The sequence below is a fragment of the Cheilinus undulatus genome, linkage group 17 (assembly GCF_018320785.1).
Source record: "Cheilinus undulatus linkage group 17, ASM1832078v1, whole genome shotgun sequence".
NCBI classification, from domain to species: Eukaryota; Metazoa; Chordata; class Actinopteri; order Labriformes; family Labridae; genus Cheilinus; species Cheilinus undulatus.
In genome coordinates this window covers 16,001,984-16,026,574 of record NC_054881.1, presented here as the reverse complement: position 1 = coordinate 16,026,574, position 24,591 = coordinate 16,001,984, and the positions used below count along the sequence as shown (strand labels likewise).

Genomic DNA, 24,591 nt, shown 5'->3' with positions numbered 1-24,591 from the left:
TTTGGTTTATAATGCCAAAAGGTAAAACTTTTTAAAAGTGGAAATTTTGTTTATTTTCTCAGAAATTTATGACTTTTTAAACTCTGAAATTGTGAGTTTGGTTTCTTGTTACAACTTTATGATCTCAAGAAATTCCTTTTTTTCTTGAACTGAACAGATCCTCTCTATTTTTTTTTCTTGTAGACTGGCCCTAATACACTGCTGTGAATTATGTTTCTAATCATGATTTTAAAAAAATATATGCACATCTAATTCTGACATTAGAGTAGACAGAGCCCTGCACCCTCCCTGAGCTCTTAGACGCCCCCTCTAGGGGTGCCAAGACCCAGGTTGGGAACAAGTGTTCTATCTGATAAGGTAGGCGGCAGTGCCAGCGTACTTTGTATGCAGAAAAATAGGAAGAGACAACCAGGGCAGCTACTCACCTCAACATTTGTTTTTACTCCATGCAGACAGTGGAGTCCATCCGGCTACTGATATGGATGTTTTTAAATATTTTTAAAGACACCAATGACCCTCTTCCTACTTTCACGTCTTTTTTGCAGCTCAAAGGATGAAATGGGCCCTTGTGGATACAAAGATTTTTGAAGAGATAATCGATGCTTAGAGTTGACTTTGCAACTCCACTTGCTGACGTGTACCCTGTTCTTGGGAACAGTTGCATTCATATCTCCCATATACTCTGCCTGAGTACACATGAATCATGCCTGACAGCTCTTCCAGCAGACTTGGGCATGTTGCCCGAGTGCGGTGTGACTGCACTCCCACTGACTTATGGAAAGGACATTGGGGTCAAGTGTACTCAGATCTAGGCCCAGGTCTCTTATGTGAAACCACCTTAAAAGAAAATTTCCTGCCACATTTTTGCAGTTTAATCATAATTTTATGAATAAGTGTGATACAGCATCTACCCACTTGTGTGACTAGTACTCTTTTATCTTCATATATTTATAAATATTAAATTTCTGGTCAGATCTTGAGTGTTGGATTGCATCTAGTGGTTGTTATTCAGTTTCTTTCTCTCTGGTTGTTCATGTTGTTGTGACTGTTTCTGTCACTTTATCTCTGATGGAGGATTTAGCCTACTTGTAACACACACCCACATTGCCTCTGTGTTTGTTGGCAGGAGCAGATTCCTGCCACAGCCAGACGTACTGCAGCAGAGTGACTCATCCCTCTTTTATCATAGCTGGACATGTGAAGCACAAATACTCATACAGTTGTCCACAGTTGCTTTCATATTTTGAATGTTTGTGTGCCCACACTGGATTGGCTGTCAATGGAACCATGCTTTGAAAATTTTAGTTTAGGGAAATGTACAGTGATAAATTGTAATAAAATGCTCTAAATTTGTGGTTTCCTCACCAGGTAATGCACTTGTTGAGCCGAAGGCCACCCTGAGCCTCGGACAGCAGGCAGTTTCACTGAGAGACTCTCATGACAGACTGAAAGCTTTGAGAAGAGTCACCTCCACAGCCCAGATCCTGCTGGCATACAGCATGGTGATGAGAGCTCTGTCTCAGACTGCCTCCAGGTATGTTCGCCCAGCACCCAGCCTTGTCGATAAAATATTTTTCACCAATCTGATACGTTTCAACCCTTTTTTCGTCTCCCTCTCCAGTGCATCTGTGTGCAGTCAGTCCAACGGCCTGGAGTCACTGGGTCTGGCAGATATTCGTATCCTGGTGCGTTTGATGACTCTGGCAGCGGGGGGTAGAGCTCACACCTGTGTGGACAGACAGCCAGGTGTGAAAGGGATGACAACAGAGCGAAACAACTCCACCCGCATCAGCTTCCTGTCCTCAGCTATTGGCAGTGTGGTGTCTCACAGCCCCACTGCGTACAGACAGCTGGTGGAGATATGCACTCAGGTCAGTTTGCTTTGGTTAGTCCACTTAAATTAATGAACACCCTTTTTTATTATTAATTAGCAAATCTGCATCATAATAACTAACCAAAGGTGTCACATTTTCTACCCTAAGAAATGAGGAATTAAGTTTTTATCAGACCATTTGACAGACTGAGATTAATACTGAAACCTCTTCATGGCACAGAAAAGCAAATGAGCCCATCAGCAACAAGAGATAGACGGTTTCTTTTTGTTTCCCTTTTATATAAAACTGCTGCCATGGTGTAGGTGTCAGATAAAGTTGTTCACATGAAGCCACACAAGCAGCCATCTTTTAAATTTTTACAAAATAAATACCGATTTATAATCATTCATCTTTAACCACAGGGGGCACCAAAATCAACACAGACTGATTATTTTTCGCAGCAGTTTAAGACTAAGTTTAAGTGACAGCAAACATATTCTTGAAACCCAGGTTGTCCTACAAGGATGTTTAGAGCTTGACTGTGCACCACAGAGTTGATGTTTTACAAGCTAATTAAGTTGTATGTTCAGGCTTTAAAGGAACCCTGTATGTTAAGACATGTTCACCTTATTGTATTAACATTTGTGTCTTTTTGAGAAAACCTGAAGTTATAAACACACTTAGGCCTCCATATTTACTCTGCAGTGCATTCTGGGTACTGAAGGCAACCATCTGCTTTGCTCTTCCCCATTTAGTTGTTTCCTATGTGATCATTGTCCTTCAAGCCTTTTTAATGTGTACCTGATTGCATGATTGCAGTGTTAGCGGAGATGAAACTACTTGTAGTGTAAATCATAGTGATTATACTCAGAGAGGTGAGGAGATGAGAGTGGAGCTAATGTGATAATATCTCTATTGCTCATCCATGCTGACTAAGTATAAATTCTGGTCTGTTTATTAAACCTTCTCAAGGGAGAAGCACAAAGACTTCTAAATTTTGAACACTTGTGAAATCTAGAAAATAGATCTAAGAATATATTTTTTATATTTCTGCTGAAGGATTTGATGGCAGCAGCTACAGGAGTCAACATTGGAGCCATCAGTGACCCGCAGCAGAGGAGCTGTCTGAGCACTAGTCTATCAGTTGTAGTTCAAGGAGTCCAGCATCAAAAAGGCTCCAATGAGCAGACGCCTCCCACGTTCCTGGTCACACAGAGCCTGGTGTCCCTGCTCACTGAGAAGGGTGTTCAATGCTACAGCTCAGAGAGGGTTGAACACGAGGCTAATGGTGAGAGAAAGAAGGTTACTGCAGTAATTCTACTGTAATGCATATGTTTATCATAAAGTCTTTAAATCATATCTTAAATTCACAGGAGACCTTTTCTCAAATTGTGTCTTTTTGGCCTAGATGCTGGAAACCAGGGCATGTCTTCTTCGTCCTTGCCTCCCTCCCCACTCCCTCACCTGAGCTCAAGAGTGGGCCCTCTGGAGCTGGCCAACGCTCTGGCAGCGTGTGTTCTGTCTGCCAGGCTGACCGATAGGCACCGTCAGTGGGCAGCGCAGCAGCTGGTGCAGGCCTTGGCTGCCACAGGACGGGACGGTCCTAATCGTCCCCAAACATACAGCGACCTGGCTGGTGATTTGCGCAAGTGTCCCCTCAAGAGGCTGGAAGGACATTACAACAAGGTGAAGGATATAGCAAAAAATGGTTTAGAAAGTCATGTTTTATCTTTGTTGCCCCTTTTATCTTTACAGTTACTCATCAAACAGTCTTTACTTTGTTTTCACTCTGAAAGAGTTGTCTCTTGGATGTTTTTCAGAAAAATTTCTGCTTGAAGCTGGGATTAAGTAAACCATCCACATCTAAAGAATCCATGCATTATCAAAACCAGAACCATACAATACTTAATTAATCCATTGGGGGAAATTTCATTGGCTTTTATATAGAAACTGAGAGATTAAACGAAAAGTCCAGATAAGCCCCTAAAAGCTTTTAGAAGAAGCCTCAGACAGATCAAGTATCAAGTCGAGCACAATACACACAATAGAGCAGAACTGGCAATGAGTCTGTCTCATCGATGTAGAGGAAAATGGCCCACTCTTTGCAGGATTTCTTTAATTCATTAAATTAATTCATTGATGGGTTTTTGAGCATGAACAGCTAGTTTCAAGTGATTCTACAGCATCTCAATCAGATTTTAGTCTGGACTTTGACCTAGCCCCTCCAAAATTTTTTTTTTTTTAAGCCATTCAGAGGTGGACTTGCTGGTGTGTTTTGGATCCTTGTCCTGCTGCATAACCCAAGCGAGCTCGAGGTCAGGCACTTATTGCCAGTCACTCTCCTTCAGGATTTTCTGGTAGAGAGTCGAATTCTTCTTTTGGTCAGCAGTGGTTTTGGCCTTAGAACTCCTCCAGATGCCAGTTTTGCCCAGTCTCTTTCTTATTGTTAAATTATGAACACTGACATTAACTGAGTCAAGTGAGGCCTGCAGGATTCTAGATGTTGTCCTGGGTTCTTTTGTGACCTCCTGGATGAGTTGTTGATGCACTCTTTGAGCCATTTTTGGGATGGCAACTCCTGTGAAGGTTCATCACTGTTCTAAGTTTTCCCAGTTTGTGGATAATGGCTATCATTGTGGTTCACTGGAGTCCCAAAGCCTTAGAAATGGCTTTGTATCCCTTCACAGACGGATAGATCAATGACTTTGTTTCTCATCTGTTGTTGATTTTCCTTAGATCGCAGCATGATTTTTTTTTTAGCTCTTTTAGCCTGCTGCACTTTGTCAGATGGGTTCTGGTATTTAAAAAAAACATGATCAGTAGTGAAGAAATTAAACAATGTTTTAATTATTTCTGTTGTGTTCAGGTGACCAGCTGTTCCTGGAACAGTGATCAGAGTTTGCTGGCGACCTGCTCTCAGGACAAGGTGGTTCAGTTGTGGAGCCTCAGCCAGAATGCTGTTGAGTTACAGACCACTTTCTCATGCATCACCAGGTATTAACAAACCTGTGTGGGTTTTTCTGTGGCATGCATTTTTAAATAATTTCTATTTCTATTTATACCAGGAAATCAAGGGTCTCTAGGAGATGCTAATATAGACAGTCCAGTATATCTTGGGATCTTGAGCTTTCTTTTGTTACTGTTTAACTGTAGAAAGTGATTAATTGTCAATCTGCAATGCTTCGCCCACAGATTACTTCTTAGGATATTGATTCAAGAGGTTTATTTACAGACCTAGCACACAAATCACAAATTTAGAGACTTTATGATGTGATTAACTGGGAATGCTCTTCCTTCTCTTCCTTCCTCTACTGTCTCTCCAGTAAGACGGACAGGTCAGGTAGTGAAAGGTCCACTAGATGTCCTCACACGTCTCCTGTTTACTGGAGTACAGGCGGACACTTTTTGGCAGCTCCAGAAAACAAACACATCAACATAATGAACATCAGGGGTAAGTTTGTCTTTATGTGTCTTAATGAGTTTAATGGAAATTTAATTTTAGAACAGAAATGTTAAATATAGTTTGTAGTTTTTCAGCTGTTGTAATAAAAAATCTAGATAATATTGCTTAATTAAGTGCATAAAACACACTGATTTAAGGATAACATCTATTTCAAACTTGTGCTTTTTTCTCAAGAGTAGCCTTTTTTTTCCTGCTTTAGTCATGCTTTTGTGAAACTTTAGTATGCTGATATAATAGCAGAAAGTGACAAAACACAGATCTTTTTGTTCATTCTGAAAAAACCTGTTGTGTAGTGATGATGGTACTTTTTTCTTTAAAGAAATGTCATTCAGACAAAAGTGAAAAATAGTCATTGTTTAGAGTGAAAACTACATCACCTTCCTGGTGTCATAAGCAGCATGCCTTTTTTAAAAAGGAAATGATTGAAAAGTTTTGTGATGCCTGGTTTTAAGAGGAGTAAATCTTTTTTCCCTGTGTTTTTTACTTCACAGGATCTCACTGCCATGTGGAGGCTCAGGTGTCCCGGGTCACGGCCCTCTGCTGGGCTCAGGCCTTTAGCCTGTGGGTTCTTGAGCAGCCAGCTGCCGGTAAGAACCGACCTGCTGAGAGTCTGCTGGTGGGACGGCTAGATGGGTCCCTCTGCTGGCTGCAGGTCACACTGCAGGAGATCGACTTAAATGTGAAGAGCACAGAGCTTACCCACTGCTACAGGAAGGAAGGTGAGAAGGCTGCTACAAGCTGAGATTCAATATTTACACATGTAGTGAGACGGTATTTCTAGGCCCCTTCCTTTTTGGAGGCTTATTAAACCAAAGAAACTACCTTTGGTGATTAGTGTGAGATGAGAATGTTGGTAACACTTTAACTTCTGTGCAGTAAATAAAATGATACATCCAGAAGATAATTAGCTTTTCTTAGCTTAACATAAAGTCTTAGAGTAGATGAAACAGCTAGTTTGACATGTCAAGTGTGCTTATTTTTTTGGATATCAGTCACAATATTTGTCTGCTCAGTCAGTCTTTGTTGTAGTATGGACCCTAACCTTTTTTGTTTCTGCTAAAAATATTTTCACTGTGTATTTATCCTCCATTAAATTGAGCCACAATGTTTCTAAATACATTCTTAAGAAAGAGCAGTCAATTCTGATAGCTGTATTTTTTTATTGCTCTATCCTAATCAGGTATACTAACAAATATATACAGGTGCATCTAAAAAATAAGAATATTATGAAAAGGTTCATTTTTGTCTTGTATTTTAATCCAGAAAGGTAAAGTGCTTAACAGTGCTTAACAAATTTATTAGACCACCTGCCATATTTGTCTCAAAGACCATCCAGCATCATGAAGTGCTTTAATCTGGACTCTTTTCATTTTCAGTGAGCTCTCCACATTTTACCATTTTGAACAGGAATGAGGGATTTCAAACTGAATTCACCCAAATTTGAGCCAGCTCACTTGGCTTCTCTGAGAAGTCAGAAATTATCAAGCATAACATTCAACCTCTAAAACTAATTTTTCTGTTCAGGAATGCAAGTAAATAACTATAGTATGACATGTTAATCAAGAAATAATAATGTGCTTTAGTATTTTTCATTTTTTTGTGAATCAGTAAATTTGAAAATTCATGGATAACAATAATAATTATATTTTAGCATTAAAAATATAATTTGGGTTAAAGAGCTTCGACATATTGGTGTATTAACCATTGCAGAAACATAAAAAATGATTTTGGTAATTACCAATGCTGTTAATTTAGGGTAGCTGTGGCATAAACCTTAATTTGGTTGGGGTTAGGGTGGTCTAATAAATTTGTTAAGCACTGTATATCCTAGATAAATCACAAACAAAGTCACTTACTTTATTTGAAGACTTTCTGTTTTAATCCTGTTGATTACGGTTTACAGCTCATAAAGAAGTATCTCTGAATATTAGAATATTATGAAAAAGTCAAATTTCTTCTCAGCTATTTCAGCCTCAAAGAGATCTTTCATCAGCTAATAACTTAAAACACCTGCGAAGGTTTCCTGAGCCTTTATTCTCTTACTCTGGCTCAGGACGAACAACATACAGACATATGTACTGATTCAGTAGAAACAACCTATGGACATATGTACTGGTTCAGTACATGGTATTACAGTGCTTGATTGGCATAACTTAAACCCCTTAAAGGATCTCTGGGGTATTGTTCAGGTGAAGTTGAGATGCACCAGACTCATCAGTGCAGACAAAGCAAGGCTTCCAACAAGGCAACCTGGTTCCCTAACACCCAAGCAGTGCCAGAGAGTCATTGTCTCCATGCCATGTAATGACATCAGTCTGCATGCATTTTTATAATCTGGTCCACTGAGCTATCATTTCATCCTTACTGCTCCGCTGTGTCCTTAGCTAGCAAGTTAATTGTGATCAAGTGATGTGTGCATGCAAATGATAGGCAAATGAAAGTTTTCTGAGAAGTTGCTGAAGGAAAAGGTGTTGGAGCTTGGGCCAGCACCTGTAAACATTTTACAATATTTTATAAGTAAAAATCAGCTTCACAGGGAATTTTTTGCCTAGTATAATACTAGCACAATGTCTGTAAATAATGTCACTGCTAACATCTTAAAAAATACTTCATTTGCATCCTACAATAACAACAACTATCTGTATTTTCTTGACTATATGCTGTCACATTTTTATCTTACAGTCTTCACAAAACATGCACATTACTATAACCTGCGTAACTGGTTCAACATTAAAGATGCAATGGGGTCTTAAAGTATATTGACAGGGTTCTTAGAAAAGGTCAGTATTAGATTAAAAGTCAAATTTTTTGTGTACACCCTGAGCCAATTTTCCTAATCAACAATTTGGTTTTGTTTTACCATTGTTTTGTATTATAATATTTTGAGGTAATGAATTCTTGATTCTTATGAGCTATAAGCCATAATCAATAAGACTGAAACAAAAAAAGGCTTGAAATATTTCACTTTGTGTGTGATAAATCAAGAACATATGTTAAGTTTGACTTTTTAAATAAATTATGAAAAAAAAATAATAATTTATATGTACACCAAAGACGTAAAACTGCAGCTTGTGGTTTTTACAGGGCAGTGACAAAAAAGAAATCCTTTTCATTCCCTTGTTATTACACTATCTAAACTATTTCTAATGCTTTATTAAAATGTAGTCTTTTTATTTATTTTTTTTTTTGTAATTGCTGTGGGCGGGCCAATTGAACATAACTGTTTGCCCAGTGATGCCCCATTGTGTGTCACTATGCTTGGACCTGCACAAAAGTTGGAAAATCAGAAAAAGAAAGAATAGCATTTGACTACAACAGTAGCTCATTAATAATCTCTTCAGCTCCAAACAATGATCAGAGCCAGGCAGTGGAAACAAATGTTAGCCAGGAGGCTACTGCTAACACTACTGATCCAACAAAGATGTGCTGATATAATTAAATCACATCTGGGGGGCCTCATTCACTGGGAGTTTCAGAGGACATTACTTGCTGTGGGTAGGCCTGTAGAGACATGAAAGTGGTATCAATCCTCCTGTTTAACTTTTGGCAAGAAATCATTAAGTGTGTTTTCAACATGTCGAACTAGTAGGAGTTAAAGGGATGAACTGTCTTCTCTGATCTCTCCTAGCTCCTCAGTGTGTGGCCTGGCACAGTGAGGACAAGCCCTTCGCAGTGGGCTATCCCAGTGGAAATATCCTTTTGGCTTCAACAGAGATGTATGAGAATGAGCAGCCTGTAGAGATGTCGGTCTTCCAGGTTTGTTTATTCTCATACTCACTATTTACTCAGAAGCATGACAAACTGTAATGTAGGATTTACATGACCTAATTCACAGCTCTGTTCTCTTTGTTCTATCATTCTACAGGACGGTGTGAGTTCTCTCAAATGGGACCCCACAGGATACCTCCTGCTCTGTTTGGGGAGGTCAGAGGTGGTGAAGATACTGGGGCGCTCTGGGGGCACATGGGTGACCCTCCACTCCCTCGTCCACAGCAGCACCATTAACATTGCAGAATGGTGTCCGCTCGTGGGCAGAGCACCAGATCCCAGACTCATGATGGCTGTGTTAGTACACTTTTTAAAAATACTCTGGCTTTTTAGCTTTTAACTTATGAAAATGTACCACTGCTGCATTGCTAAGTAATGAAATGAAATTAGTAATTGAAGTTTGTTAGCTGCATGTAGGGTGGTTGTGTTTTTGTTGAAATGGTCATCATCTGAGTTAATGCTCTCCCCGTTTGTGCAGAGGCTGTCAGAATGGCTCTGTGCATGTCTGGTCATTGCCACAGGGGGGTACCGTTGTATCTCTGCCCAACATACTGAACAACCCCCCGAGCCAGGATAAAAGCACAGAAGTCAAGGTCAGTTTGTATCTGCTGTTAAAGCTTTTTATCTCTGACTCTACCCTTCTCTTTTTTGTGGGGATAAACCAAAACATTTCAGGACTCTATTTGCAAACTATTCATGTGTGATTTGGGATTTTTTTGTGTTGTTAAGCACTTTTTCTTTTTGCAGCAAGAGAGTGCTAAGTGTGTATTCGTCCTGCATGGCCACATTACGGCAGTGAAGTCGCTCTCGTTTTGCTCCAGTGGACTGGCCCTGGTCTCTGGAGGGATTGGGGGACTGCTCAACATCTGGTCCTTACAGGTCAGGAAGCAGTATTTACTGCTGCTGCCAGTCCTTAACCTGAAACATACCTATGTGTAATGTTTTATTGTGAATTAGTAAGAAATTCAAATCTTTCTGCGTCTCTTGCAGGATGGCTCGGTCGCACAGACTGTCACAGGTCTGGGCTCAGTCGTCAGCACTACCTGGATACCAAACCAAGGTGTAGCTGCCTGCTTTGGGAGGTCGAAGGTAAATCAGATCATGCACACATTTGATTGCCATCGGACATGAAAAGAACATTTCAGGAAAGAGTGCAATAAAGACATATACCTCACATGTCTAATAATCTGCATTGTGGTGATACCTATCTTTGCTTACAAAAGCCCCTTTCACACATGCAGTGTGTTCCAGAAAATTGCTAAACATCCAAATGTTTTCATCATTGCCTGTGCCACTTCACAGTCTTGCTTTGTCATTGTTTCTTTCCCAGGACGTGTTGTTGATCTGCTGCACTCCTGATTGGATCAGCCAGAATCACGTGCTTGCTTCCTGTCGGATGGTCCTCAGAAGTCAGAACATCCTTGGTCTAAATCGGGCCCCTTGTTTGGCTGTCTTCCTGGAGAGGCTGCCGATGCTGCTGCAGGAGCAGTACAGCTACGAGCGGGTCATTACTGAAACTATACTCTAATGCTGTTTCTTTGAGTTCTTTCATGAGCCTAAGCTGAGTCCTGTAAATTCCCTCTCTTAATGCAGAGCCATGTGGCAGCCGGTGATCAGCTCGTCCACAGTGCCTTCCTGCAGAGTCTGGCCTCCCTGAGTGTTGGTTTGTCCTTAGAGAAACTTCTGTGCCGCTTTCCACGCCCTCCACACCACACATGTCCTGACACTCATTGCTGCCCGTCAGAGTGGAGCTGGCTCGCCACGTATGCTACTACTGTCCGTAGTGCTGAGGCTATTGCCAGTGGTACTGCCTTTCCAGAATCCTTCATTGTTTCAGAATTTAACGAGACTGAAGATTGTGGACTCTTAAAAGCACTGGTGAGTTTGTGCTTGGGAAATTGTTGGATGTGTTTCAGAATTTGAATTCCAAGTTCCCATGATGAAGACACCTGTTGTGCAACTTTCTTTTCCTTTCAGGACAACAGTAAGTGGAGCTTCAGAATGGATGAACAGCTGATGTCATGGGCAACATCCAGACCAGAGGTAAAAGTTTCTAAAGCTGTTTACACTCATGTTCTCCTCAAGATGTTGAGCAAATGTCAGACAGGCTGCCTCTGAGTTCTTCCTGTGCTTGTTCACATATACATCTCACAGTGGGAGGCAGGACATGGAAAAGGACAGCAGGGAAATGGCTGATGAAGCAGCAGAGTTGTATGTTTTGGTAGTAGTTTTGGCTTTGACATTATTGCTGCTTTAAGATGGACATGTTCACATATCAAAATACTGGAGAAGAATATACTGGAAAAAATATTGTAAAGCAACTTCATAACACGTAGATATCACATCTGAAACATGCCAGTTGCATGATATGGTCCCACTCTCTTTGGTGAGTATCCTTAGTGTTATCTGCTGCATTTTTAAATCAGCTCACCCTGACCTTAGAACAAAAGGAAGGCTGACTTCATCAGCCAATATTTGACTATATTTTTGCACTATCACAGTTCTATGTGGGCCACTGTGTGCCCAGTCGGTTCATGTACAATGCTGTGAAAGAAGTATTTACACCCTTCCTTTCCTTTCTTTTTTTGCTTATTTGTCACACTTAAATATTGCAGTATAAATAAAAGACAAAGATAACCTTAATAATTATACAGTGCAGCAAATGGTGATTTAATTTTTAAGGGAAAAAACATCAAACCCTACCTGGCTCTATACAAAAAGTAATAAAGCCCGAAAACCTAATAACTGGTTGTGCCATCTTTGGCAGAAAAAGCTACAAGCAAGCGTTTGTGATGACTGGCAATGATTCCCGTACATCCCTCTGGAGGAATTTTGGCCCTCTCGTCTTTGCAGAACTGTTTTAATTCTGCCTCAGGGTTTTAGAGAATGAATGACCTCTTTAAGGTCATGTCACAGCACAGATTTAGTCCATTTGTTTGTTTGTTTGTTTGTTTGTTTGTTTTTTGAGCCATTCAAAGGTGGACCTGCAAGTGCACTTTAGATCACTGTCCTGTTGCATTACAGGTTTATATGCCAGATGGAACAGGATTTACACCTTCCAAAAAGTTCCACTTTTGTCTCGTCAGTCCACAGAATATTTTCCGCAAAGTCTTCTGGATTGTCAACCTGTTTTTGGCAAATGTGAGACGAGTTTTTGAGTTCTGTTTCGTCAGCAGTGGTTTTAGCCTTTGAACTCTCATTGATGTCATTTTTGCCCACTGTCTTTTTTTATTGGTGAATCATGAACACTGACCTTAACTGAGTCAAGTGAGGGCTGCAGGTCTTCAGATGTTGTTCTGGGTTCTTTTGTGACCTCCTGGATGAGTCACTGATGATCTCTTGAAAAAAAAATTTAGTAGACTAGCAGCTACTCCTGTGAAGGAGTCCCAAAGCCTCAGAAATGGCTTTGTAACCCTTTCCAGACTGATGGATGTCATTGACTTAGTTCCTCACCTGTTCTTGTATTTCTTTGGATCGCTTGCATGATGTGCTGCTTTTTGAGGTCTTTTAGCCTGCTTCACCTTGCTTTTCTAAGTGATTACTTGACTCAGCAGGTCTGGCAGTAGTCAGGCTTGGCTGTGGCTAGTGAAACTGAACTCAGCTTTCCAAAAGAAATGTGGTTAATCACAATTAATTCATGATTTGACAATGGGGAGACAATTATTTTTTCACATAGGGCCAGGCAGGTTTGGATGTTTTTTTTTAGATTAAACCTCATTTAAAAACTGGATTTTGTATTTACTTGGGTTATCTTTGTCTAATATTAAAATTTGTTTGATGATCTAGAACATTTTAGTGTAACAAATATGCAAAAGAATCAAGAAGGGGGCAAATAGTTTTTTACTGTACTCTAAACAGCTAATAGAAATTTAAACTAGAGAGTCAAAGTAAGCTCTTCTGTACAAATTACAATCAGCTATTAGTGCAGTGAAAAAATAAACAGCACAAAGATGAGCCATGACACCAGGTTGCTTTTACAGATTATACATGAGATAGGTGGTTTGAAAAGTGTACAGTACAGAATAAGAGTTTTCAAGAAAAAGACTGGCACATTGGATGTTTTCACGGGGTAATTTGCACATAAATTGTTTCCAACACTGTCGGCCAAGTTGTGTTTTCACCAGAGTGACTGCCAGTGGGAAGAAACCAGCTTTGTGCCTGGTTCTTTGTGAAACCATGTTGAGAATTATCCTACGCTTTGTCTTCATTTTATTTTCTTTTAAAGACGAGTCTTCAGGCAAAAAATATCAGCCATCATACTTTGGTTAGCACTTGCATTTTCTTTGAGAGATATAGACTTTTATAATCAATTGTAATTTCTCTTTCATCCTCTGCATTTCTCAGGACTGGCAACAAGGTGGAAAGAGTGAGGTGTACTTGTGGGGGAATGGACGTTATGGACAGCTGGCTGGAGTGGGAACCAACCTCATGTTGCCCGCCATCGCACCCTCACTGTTACAGACACAACAGGTAGAAACTCCTACACAGTCAGGAATCAGTCCCCTCTCTTTGATTGTTTTGTAAATTTCTCTCCCTTTGTGGTGTGTTGAATATCTTTCAGGTTGTCTGTGGACAGAACTGCACCTTCCTGGTCCAGTCCAATGGCACAGTGCTGGCAGTAGGAGAAGGGCAATATGGCAGACTGGGTCAGGGGAATTCTGATGACCTCTACGTTCCTACAATTATCTCTGCTTTTCAAGGTACACTATTCAATAAATCGTCAAAACTCAAATATAAACTGCTCTGCTATTCCGTCACATTTCCACTCACCTCAGACAGGCAGAAAATCCAAAATGCAAAGGGAGTAGATGATAATTGATGTTAATTTGATGTGACAGCTTCAATGATCTGTGTGCAGGTTATGTGGTGACTCAGCTGGTGACGTCCTGCGGTTCTGACGGACACTCCATGGCTCTGACTGAGACTGGGGAGGTGTTCAGTTGGGGAGACGGAGATTTTGGGAAACTGGGCCATGGCAACAGTGAAAGGCAGAGGAGACCCAAACAAATAGAGGCATTACAAGGAGAAGATGTTATTCAGGTAACCATGTGGTAGTTTTATGTTTCCATTTTGCTTTTGGAAAGTTACTTAGGGTGAACTTTGTGCCCCCTGTGGACAAAGAGAGATGATTTTTGTCTTTCTTATTTTGTCCTGTGCTTGTGTGAGTAATTTTTCCTGATGAAAAAGTCTAATTTTTCTTAATTATAAATATCTAAATTTGCAGATCAGGATGAATCTTTGGGGCAAATAAATTTCAAAAGGGGTTTTCCTGCAGTTCATTTCCTCGATATGACACCTGCCATATCAAGAATGACAAGCATATGAAATAACAAAATAAAATAATCAGTCTTCTCTTGAATGATCTTACGTCCACTTCATAACAAGTTATAGCCTCTAAAAAGAAGCTTTAATACTCCAGTTACACACATAAATCATCCACTTAATATCCGCCACCTATATTTCAGTTTCTTTCAACATTCTCCTTTCCCTCTCCAGCTTGCTTGTGGTTTCCGCCACTCAGCTGTGGTCACTGCAGACGGGAAGCTCTTCACCTTCGGCAGTGGGGAATCTGGCCGCCTTGGTCAAAGATCAACATCCAACAAGATGCTGCCTGAGAGAGTTGCAGCGCTGGAAGGGTATCACGTGGGGCAGGTAAAAAATGGACTGTTTGATTCTTAAAGGAAGATGTTACAACAGCCTCCACATTTCAACAGAAAAAAAAATCTCACTAAATGAACCATTAATGTTTTCCAGGTGTCGTGTGGTCTTAACCACACACTGGTGCTGTCCCTCGATGGCATGGTCGTGTGGGCGTTTGGAGATGGGGATTATGGCAAACTGGGAACAGGTTCCTCTACAGCCAAATATTACCCTCAGGCAAGTTACTGTGTTTACCTGGTAAATGCAGTTTGTGTTATGAAAGTAATGCTTGCATTTATCCATTTAATATATCTTAGATTGCATGCTATGATAGAGTATTGATGAAATATTATTTCTGGCTGTTCCTATTTTCAGAAAGTGGAGCAGCTCTGCAACAAGGGCATTAAGAAAGTCAGCTGTGGAACTCAGTTCTCTGTGGCGTTGGGTTGTGATGGACACGTTTACACATTTGGACAAGGTACTTTTAATATAACATCAGATTTATAAAATGCCTCACTAATGAGTTAAAATGTTAGATTGCGTGATGGCTCAAAATAGACGACAATATTTCTCACCCATGTTTTAAAAAACAGTGTGTTTTTAACCGAAAAAATACAAATCGGATGGGTTGCACAATAATTCTTATGTGTCATGGTAGGCACTATTTCCTAACAGTCATCATTATTTTTAAGAAACATTTTTAAGAATCATATGAATATAATCCAGGCCTGCCCCTCCCCATATGCAGACCACGCACAGCGTGTAGGGCCTTGTCATATATGGGGGGCCTTGCTTTGAGGGTTTTGTTTTTTCTCCCTCTCTGCACATCAGGCAGGTGTTTGCACTCTTTGAAGTTCCCTCACTGATTCTGAACATGAATTAATAAACATCAAATTTCCTAAAGCACATCAGCTGCTTTGAAATCATCTCAGAAATCAGTTAAGAAGATATCTTGTAGAGTTTGAGGGGCAAAACCAAATCAAATAAGCACAAGTGACATGTTGACACAAAAAGGTATTTTTGATATATTTGGTATAATATGCATTACCTCCTTAAAGAAGCTAAAAAGTAAAACCAATGACAGTTAAAAACTTGAGCATTTTTTTATGTGTTATTGGCCACATGATGTTTAAAATGTTATGCTTTTAACAGTGTTACACATCTTGAATTGCTCATTGTTCAAAGTCTGGTTTAAAAAAGTTGGAACGTTGTGTAAAATGCAAATAAAACCACAATACAGTGATACATGAAAATCCTTCTCAACCTATATGCAACTGAATACAGCACAAGGGTTTAATTGTTTTGGAAATATACACACATTCTTAATTCAATGCCTGCAACTCATTCCAAAAAAAACTGGAACATGAGCAACAAAAGACTGGGAAAGTAGCGGAATGCGCTGAAAGCACCTGGAATAATCCACAGGTAAGTAGGTAGCACCATAATTAGGTATAAAAAAAGCACTCCTGAAATGCCCAGTTGTTCAAAATCGATGACGAAGCAAGGTTTGAAGCCCAAATACTTTACATTTCTCAACATGTAATTACCAGGAGTTTCAAGATTTTACTGTCTACAATCCATAATATCGTCAAAAAATTCAGGGAATCTGGAGAAATTTCCGCACACAGTGGGCAAAGTTGGAAACAACCAACAAATAAGCAAAGACTCTATCATCCATGCAAAGTTAAAGCCATAACGCAGAAGTTGAACTTATTTCTCTGGGCCCAAGCTCCTCTCAGATGGACTGATCTAAAGTGGAAAAGCGTTTTGTGGTCTGATGAGTCTGCATTTCAAATTGTTTTTTGAAATAACGGCCATTGTGTCCTCCAGGATAAGGACGAAAAAGACCATCCAGATTGTTTTCAGTGCAATGTTGAAAAGCCAGCATCTGTGATGATGTGGGGGTGTATTAGTGCCCTTGGCATGGCTAACTTGCACATCTGGTAAGGCACCATTCATACTGAGAGGTCTATTTATTCATATTTTACATAACATCCCAACTTTTTTAGAATTTAGGTTTGCTTGAATGGTGTTCCAGAAATGAACTTGCCTTTCCTTATGATGGTTCTCTGTGATTTTGATTGAAAAGGTGTGGTTAAGAGGTATTTTTCTGTTCAAATAATCAACTTAACTGCTGCATGTAAACCAAAGTTCTGTTTTGTTGTTTATTTTTTGTACACAGCGGGTTATGCATTGTATTGTTTGTTCATTCCACAGAGCGGCTGATCGGCCTGCCGGATTCCATGCTGAAGAATAAATCCTGCCCTCAGGTGGTGCCATCCTTGGAGGGCCTTTTCATAGAGGATATAGCCGTGGGCTGTGAGCATGTGCTCGCCCTGTCCTCCACTGGAGACGTCTATGCCTGGGGCTGCAACAGCGAGGGACAGGTAACGAACATCCTCCATCATGGAAAATTCTACACCTCGACAATCTGAAGTTCCTCATTAGAAGCTTGTTACATTGTCTTATTTGTGTGTGTTGCAGCTTGGCCTTGGACACGCAAACCCTATGAAGGAGCCCACACTCGTAACAGCCCTCCAGGGGAAAAACATCAGACAGATCTCTGCTGGTCGCTGTCACAGCTCAGCATGGACCACCCCCTCTACCTCCATGAAACACTCAGGTACACACACAGTACAGGAACACACTAACAGTCTTCGTAGCCATGATACTGAACAAAAACATCCTTTACACTCCTGTTTTTAATCTTCATCTCTAGGTGGCCCTGGAAACTTCCAGCTTGGCCGTCCCCAGTCAGTCCCCCCGCAGTACAACACACTCAAAGACTGCAGCCCCGATGTCCTCAGCATGCGCCTCAGGGTCCTCTACCACTTCTCTGATCTCATGTACAAGTCCTGGAGGCTGCTAAACCTGGATGCCAGGAATCCTGTAAGCTCTGATCCCATGTATAACCCTTGTTAGAAAAAAATCAGTCCTGCTGCCTGTTAGTCTCCTCCTCTTCTATTTTGATGCCTCTGCTTTCCCCATGATTGATTCCCTGTCCTTCCCTCTATCCAGGTGTCCACCTCACGCTACAGTTCAGGGACGACAGCCATCATCCGTGGTGAACTCAGAGGCCTTTTATCACCCAAGGTCAACACTTTGCCTCTGGTGCGCTCCATTGGCAGGACAATGACACAGGGCAAAACATATGGGCCGCAGATTACTGTGAAGCGGATTTCCACGAGGTAAGGATGAATGTGATCTTGGTATGTTGGCAGAATCTGTACAAATTTGTACTGCAGGGGGTCATTTGGTGAAAAAATAGAAAGGGACATTTTGACCTCTGTATTTCCAGGACTTCCATCTGGAATCTTTTTGTATTAATATTTATTTAATATAGCACCTTTCAAAACAAAGATTGAAATGCTTTAATGTACAAGCAAAAGCAAAAATAAGAACTAAAAATGTAAAAAAAAAAAAAAAAAATTAAAATAAAACCCAAAATTTAAGAACTAAGACAGATATGTAAGAAGATAAGATGAATGGAAAAAGAGATTTAAACATTACAGAAAGAAACTAGAAAAGCACTCAGAGAGCACAGACCTCCACCATTCAGCCCAATCTCCAAATAGTGAAGAACCCTTCAAAAATTTCCTGGATCCGTCCCCATGTGCCCTCCACCACGGCTTTCGCAGATTACTCCCTCCCCAGGGGGGTGGAAACATGGTGAGGCAAAGCACTGGCTTCACTACTTGTACCAACAGATGCACCCATGGTCTCACTGGACGACTGGAAGTCATGGCAGAGGGTGAATATACCTCTATTCCTCCTAGCATTGTGAATATTCTCACTACGATTCGCTCTTTCTCTCTGTTACGCTCCCACTCGTCTCCTCGACCGGGCGTGCGTCTTTCAAACTCTATAAACTCCAAAACTTTGAATAAAAACATACCCAAAAACTGCTGCTATGATTGAAGTTACTCATGTCTGCCATCTCCTGGTATAAAGTGGTAAGATTTAAAACAATAAAACAAGCAAAAACGAAAATAATAAAACAAGATAAAAGCAAGAATCAAGAAAATGGCAAAAAATAAAACAGGAAATTAAGATACTAACAATGAAACAATAAAAAATCAGGAAAAGAGAAACAGTTAAAATAAATAAAAGGGAAACAACCCCCAAGTAAATAAAAAAAGAACATAAAAAGCAGTTGGAAAAACAGGTGACAAATGTAAAGTACAAAACAGTCATAACGCCATAAAACGGAAGGCAAACAAAAAAAAATGCAGTTAAAGCAATAGACAGGGCAAAAAAAAGCAGAAGCTGAAACATTAAATGAAATCAAAGCAAAACTGTAAAAACAATTGGGACAAATGGAGTAAAACAAGATATAAACATCAAGAAAGAAAGGATGTCATTTATTCTGGAGGCTTCTTCTCCTCAGCCCTATCCTTCCAAAATTTTAGGGACTTAAATGCAAAACAACTATCCCTTGATCTTTATCACGTTTTTGTTGCATTTTTCTTTACACTTTCTACTTGATGTAGTTTCACTTTGGTTTTATTGTTGGTCCTGTCTGTAAGTGCTGATCTAAACTCCTCACCTTCACAGAGGCCGTTCGAGCAAACCCATCTTTGTGCAGATCGCCAAGCAAGTGGTGAGCCTGAACCCCCTCGAGCTGCGGCTTCCATCTCGAGCCTGGAAGGTCAAGCTCGTTGGAGAGGGAGCAGACGATGCTGGAGGAGTGTTTGATGACACCATCACTGAGATGTGCCAGGTAGGATATAAAAAACAACACAGAGAGGAGGTCTAAGAGCAACAGAGAGAACCTGAGATGTTCTGTGCTTGACATTGCACTGTTCCTCATCCAGGAGCTGCAGTCTGGTGTTGTGGATCTTCTGATTCATACTCCCAACAGCTTTGCAGATGTGGGCTGTAACACAGACAGGTAAGTCATTGTGTTTTTGAATAATACCCTGAAAGAATGAAAGAACAGCAAATTTTCAAATAGTCCTTGTTATTTTTCACAGGTTTTTGTTAAACCCAGCGGCACTCTCAGATGAACACATGATCCAGTTTCGCTTCCTGGGCATCCTCATGGCTGTGGCTATCCGCACAAAGAAACCCCTGGACCTCCATCTGGCTCCGTGGGTGTGGAAGCAGCTCTGCTCGATGCCTCTGGGAGGGCCAGATCTGGAGGAGGTTGATGTGCTCACATACCGTACGCTGCAGGGCATCCTTCACCTGGAAAACAGCGGAATCACAGAGGAAAATTTTCACGTGGTAAGAAAATATGAAAACTGTCTTGATTCAGATTTCTTTAATGGCCTTCAGACTTCTCACCCCCCCTTTTCTACTTCTCTCCGATCTGTTTTCAAAGATGATCCCTCTGGACTCATTCATGGCCCACAGTGCAGACGGACGGCTGGTTCCTGTGGTTCCTGGAGGACAGAACATCTCCCTCACATTTACAAACAGGAATGAATACGTGGAGCGGGCTCTGGACTACAGACTGCATGAGATGGACTCACAGGTTTGAAAGAATTACACAGAATATTTCTGGGGGTGTTGAGCTTCAACCTTAAAACCTATAAGCATGCAAACTACTACAAAAACTGATTTCTTAAGGGAAACAACACATAACAGCTCTATTTCATGTGTCATTAGCTCTTATATGTCTACCAGTGTGCAGTCCTCTGTAGCTCATATCCTCCATCATTACACAAAGTGATTTGAAGCTACATTATGCTGAATATTGTTTCTGAGGTCCAGTCAAACCCAGCAGGCATACAGATCTGTCTTGCAGCTACAGTTTGTTTGTTTTAGCTGATTCTGAGGTACAAACAAAAAGAGTTACATAAAGATGGACTAAAAAAGATTTCATGGTAGCAGTGAAAGATATTCGGGTTGAACGTTTGATTTTTGCTGTTCTTGCTTTTTAAAAAAGTTTCAAATGACTAAACCTTTATAGTCAGAAAGGTGTATCATGCAGTTTTTATATTGGGGCCTTTTTCTCACCAGATATTTTGCTTGCATGACCAATCAGCTGCTCTAGAGTTTACTGAACTGCTGGCATGTTTGCTGTTTTGGTTGTGTGGCTTCATACTCTCAAGAAGTGAGAGCAGAGACATAAACTGATTTACCAACTTTAGGCCTTTTTTCCCCTGATTGTGGGTGGTAGGTGGTGTAAACGTGTTATTTTGAATAGGTGGAGAATTAAAATACCCGATGTGATGGCTCCATGCAGCGGTTAGTGGTAGCTGCTACTGTCCTGAGCTCTTTTTGCCCTCCAGGCCTCGAAAATGGCCATGTGACTGAAAGCTATGCATAAGCAACCAACACTGTACTTGAAATCAGACCAAATACAAAGCCATTCTCAGCAATAACTGGACAGAAAAAGAAAAGTCTGGTTAAAATGTCAAACATATTGTGCCTATAAACATATTTACTCCTTGGATGATTTACCCTTTATGGATTTTATAAATTAATCATAGTAAATTTTTTTTTTTTACCAAATATACAAAAAAAAACTATTTAATATCAAAGTGACAACAGATTCTACAAAGTAATGTAAATTAAATAAAAATATGTAATGTAAAATAAGCAATGCATAAATATTCACCCATCTCAAGTTAGTGTTTAGTAGATGCACCTACGGCGCCAGTCAAAGAGTTTTCTTCAACAGTGGCATTCTCTTTGCCGCTCTTCCAGAAAGCTTTGACTAATGAAGAACCAGCGCCAGTTGCTGTATGCAGAGTCTCTCCCATCTCAGCTGCCGAAGCATGTAACTCCTTCAGAGTAGTCAGGTGTCTTGATGGCCTCTCTCATTGGTCTCCTAGACTCTTGCACAGTCACTCAGTTGGTGAGGATGGCCTGATTTAGACAGATTTCCTGCCTGATGATGGATTTAACTGAACTCCAGGAAATGTTCAGTGCCTTTTGTCTTTGCGGTGTAATGGAAGCCAGGAATACTGATCAACCAGCGACTGGACCTTCCAGACACAGGTGTCTTCGTTCTACATTCACCTGAGACACATTCACTGCACTCAGGTGACCCTCATTTGACTAATTGTGAGAAAATTGGCTGGACCTCTGTTGAATTGGGTCAGTCAATTTAAAGGGGGTTGATATTTATGCAGTCACTTTTTTACATGACATATTTTATCTAATTGACATTTTGTTGAAATCTATTTTACTTTGACATTAAGAAGTTTTTTATTGAACCTTTATTGGCTGAGGATTTTTTTTTCTACAAGGGAGTACTGGTTGTGACAGCACTAGAAATTATACAGTGAATGTCAGGCTTAAGGCATCACTTCACTTCATTTTCTGCAAGCAAAACTGTATTTGAAATTCTAATGTGTACCCTTTTATTGTTTTAAGCAAAAGATGGAGCTTTAAATATTAAGCATTTAATCTAGTATTTAAAAGTTACATGAATTTGCCTGAATAGTCATAACAATTCTGCCAAGAGAGTCTTCTTAAAGCATATTTTTAGTTTTTTAGCTTCAGAAAATAAAGAAAAACATGGCAATCTTGGTAGAAAGCATAAATAATCATTATGTTTGTATTCATTAATAATTGCAATTGCTGAAACCATATTTAATATTTTTAACTGTCAAAAAGCATCATGCTTAGCAATCAGAAGCTGTGTTATTTTTGTCACAGTGAAAACTTAAGTGTGGGTTTTTCCCTCTCTGAAATGCAGAAATCCATTGTGAACACCAGGTCGCCCACCAGCTTCCATTAGGGCTCATCCTGTTTGTAGTGCTGTTATCGTTCCCTTTATGTCCCCCTCTGAAGTATCAAAGTAGCCCTGTGCTTGTTGTTGTGTCGTGTCCAGGTGGCAGCAGTCAGAGAGGGCATGTCCACCATCATCCCCGTGCCCCTCCTCTCCCTGCTGACGGCGCAGCAGCTGGAGCAGCTGGTCTGTGGCCTGCCCGAGGTCTCCGTCGAGATGCTGAAGAAGCTGGTGCGCTACCGTGACATCACAGAGAGCCACCAGCTCATTGGCTGGTTCTGGCAGAGCCTGGAGGAGTTCACCAACGAGGAGAGAGTGCTTTTCCTGCGTTTCGTCTCTGGCAGGTCGAGGTTGCCTTCCAACCCTGCTGACATCACACAGAAGTTTCAGATCATCAAGGTTGACAGGGTGAGGCTATGGCTAAAAAGAAACAACCATGTAACAGGGTATTACAGTACAAATCACAATGCAGCACAAATATATAATACAGATGATTTAGATAAACTTAGGTATATTTTTTCAAACTGCAACTAAAAAGAGAGCTGTTAATATTTCTGGTAGACAAAGCCTCTGCTACAGCTGTGATATCAAATGGATGTTTTACTTGCTGCTGTTTTTATTGATTGAGTTATAATTTTGAATGTTAATAAAGTTGCAGTCATCCTAATATTATGTTGCATAATGGATGTGAATTAGACACTTTTCCTGAATTAAAAACAAGATTTCTTTTACAAAAAAAGTGAAACAAACTTCCCTTTTTGTGTCCTCTAGCCAGTCAACGGCCTCCCCACTGCTCAGACCTGCTTCTTCCTGTTACGCCTCCCCCCGTACACGAGCCAGGCCATCCTGGCCGAGCGTCTGCGTTACTCCATCCACAACTGCCCCTCCATTGACATGGACAACTACATGCTGACACACAACACAGACCCCGCAGACAGCTCGGACACGGAGGAATGAAGCAGACACGTGGTCACTATAGGTGTGATGAATGTATCTCTCTCATGCCATGCACATTATGCACTGAACACGAATTTTTATTCGCCAAAACCCGTACTGTAGTGTACTGTTTCTATGTCTGCTGATTGAAAAATACGTGTAGTTTATGGGTTTTCCACAAGTGCAAGGTGTTGTAATTATTGCAGTGACAACTCTGAATCAAAACTACAGGGATAAAGAAAAAGATTTTTAAATATATAGGTGAATAAGCCACAACAAAAGAGTACATGTGCCTGTTTGTTTGAAAATGTCATTATTTATTGTGCTGCCCATCACAGGCAGTATTATTGTAAAATAAAAGTGTTTAAATAAGGATTCTGGTGTATTTATTTCACATTTTTCAAGGATGAAAGGATTTTTCTAGAAGTATGTTTAGCAGAAATAAAAAATATTCTGTGTAAGGAGCTGGTCTCTGCAGAGGATGAGGTTGTTAGTAGATTTAGTGCATTGACCCGTGAAGAAAGGAGCTGTCTTTGGAGAAAAAATATGCTGATAGGCTAAGGATAATGGAAAAAAAAATCCAGATTGTAAAAAGCATTATAAACAAATACATAAACAAAACGATTAACTGAAATGTTTCAAGTAAAAACTTGCCTTCATTTAAAAGAACTGATAGAAAAAAAGATTTTCAGTTTTTTTATTCCCTTATTTACCACATGAAAGCCAATAAAACACAAAGCTACAACTCTCCTCATTACAAGAAAAGAGCTCTTAATTCAATTCTCCTGAGTCTAATGTTGTCCTGAGTCAGCACAGCTGGTGTGTCTGCAATTTGTCTGAGCTATAGTGAGAAGTACGTCTGCTGTGACCTTATTACCCATCTGTTTGCCTGCGTCCTGCTCGGCAAGTAACGCACAATTCAACCTGAAGTCAGCAGCCCTGCAGCTGGGAGGGGGGAGGGGCTATTTCTTATAGACCCTCACCAGCCAGGTATTAAAATAGAGTCCATTTATCACTTTAATAAGAGCAAGTATCTGTAATGATCACAGTGAGGAAAAGGTGTGGATTTTGTTTCAAAAATCAGTTAAACTGAACCCACTGACTTAAGACTGCCTGAAGTCCCCCAGTCAGTCGCTGATTCCTTTAAATTTGGCTGCACAGGGGAAAACAAAGCAGACTTTAACATACATAGCCTCACCTTTCTCTACAGCTTCTTTGTGTACTGAAACAGCAAAAGCTTTTATGTAATCCAACAAATTTAACCGTTTGATTTTTGGTTTATATAT

At 40.4% G+C, this 24,591-nt stretch overlaps 1 protein-coding gene across 4 annotated transcripts in view; it reads left to right on the top strand.

Moving 5' to 3' along the window:
- Positions 1–23,678, top strand: part of LOC121524915 (probable E3 ubiquitin-protein ligase HERC1) — a 71,529-nt gene extending 47,851 nt beyond the window's left edge. For all 4 annotated transcript variants that reach the window (XM_041810498.1, XM_041810499.1, XM_041810500.1 and 1 more), the window contains 31 exons: positions 1,369–1,534; positions 1,622–1,871; positions 2,874–3,102; positions 3,223–3,500; positions 4,681–4,808; positions 5,138–5,265; positions 5,769–5,996; positions 8,906–9,033; positions 9,143–9,342; positions 9,524–9,638; positions 9,793–9,924; positions 10,036–10,134; positions 10,376–10,549; positions 10,639–10,923; positions 11,023–11,088; positions 13,390–13,515; positions 13,607–13,745; positions 13,904–14,085; positions 14,542–14,697; positions 14,800–14,922; positions 15,061–15,163; positions 16,903–17,072; positions 17,170–17,308; positions 17,405–17,574; positions 17,704–17,873; positions 19,240–19,405; positions 19,500–19,576; positions 19,659–19,911; positions 20,009–20,161; positions 22,472–22,777; positions 23,141–23,678. In XM_041810498.1, coding sequence (XP_041666432.1) covers positions 1,369–1,534; positions 1,622–1,871; positions 2,874–3,102; positions 3,223–3,500; positions 4,681–4,808; positions 5,138–5,265; positions 5,769–5,996; positions 8,906–9,033; positions 9,143–9,342; positions 9,524–9,638; positions 9,793–9,924; positions 10,036–10,134; positions 10,376–10,549; positions 10,639–10,923; positions 11,023–11,088; positions 13,390–13,515; positions 13,607–13,745; positions 13,904–14,085; positions 14,542–14,697; positions 14,800–14,922; positions 15,061–15,163; positions 16,903–17,072; positions 17,170–17,308; positions 17,405–17,574; positions 17,704–17,873; positions 19,240–19,405; positions 19,500–19,576; positions 19,659–19,911; positions 20,009–20,161; positions 22,472–22,777; positions 23,141–23,326 — 5,225 coding nt within the window. In that variant the 3' untranslated portion in view covers positions 23,327–23,678. The remainder of the gene's footprint in view (positions 1–1,368; positions 1,535–1,621; positions 1,872–2,873; positions 3,103–3,222; positions 3,501–4,680; positions 4,809–5,137; positions 5,266–5,768; positions 5,997–8,905; positions 9,034–9,142; positions 9,343–9,523; positions 9,639–9,792; positions 9,925–10,035; positions 10,135–10,375; positions 10,550–10,638; positions 10,924–11,022; positions 11,089–13,389; positions 13,516–13,606; positions 13,746–13,903; positions 14,086–14,541; positions 14,698–14,799; positions 14,923–15,060; positions 15,164–16,902; positions 17,073–17,169; positions 17,309–17,404; positions 17,575–17,703; positions 17,874–19,239; positions 19,406–19,499; positions 19,577–19,658; positions 19,912–20,008; positions 20,162–22,471; positions 22,778–23,140) is intronic.
- The last annotated feature ends 913 nt before the right edge of the window (positions 23,679–24,591 follow it).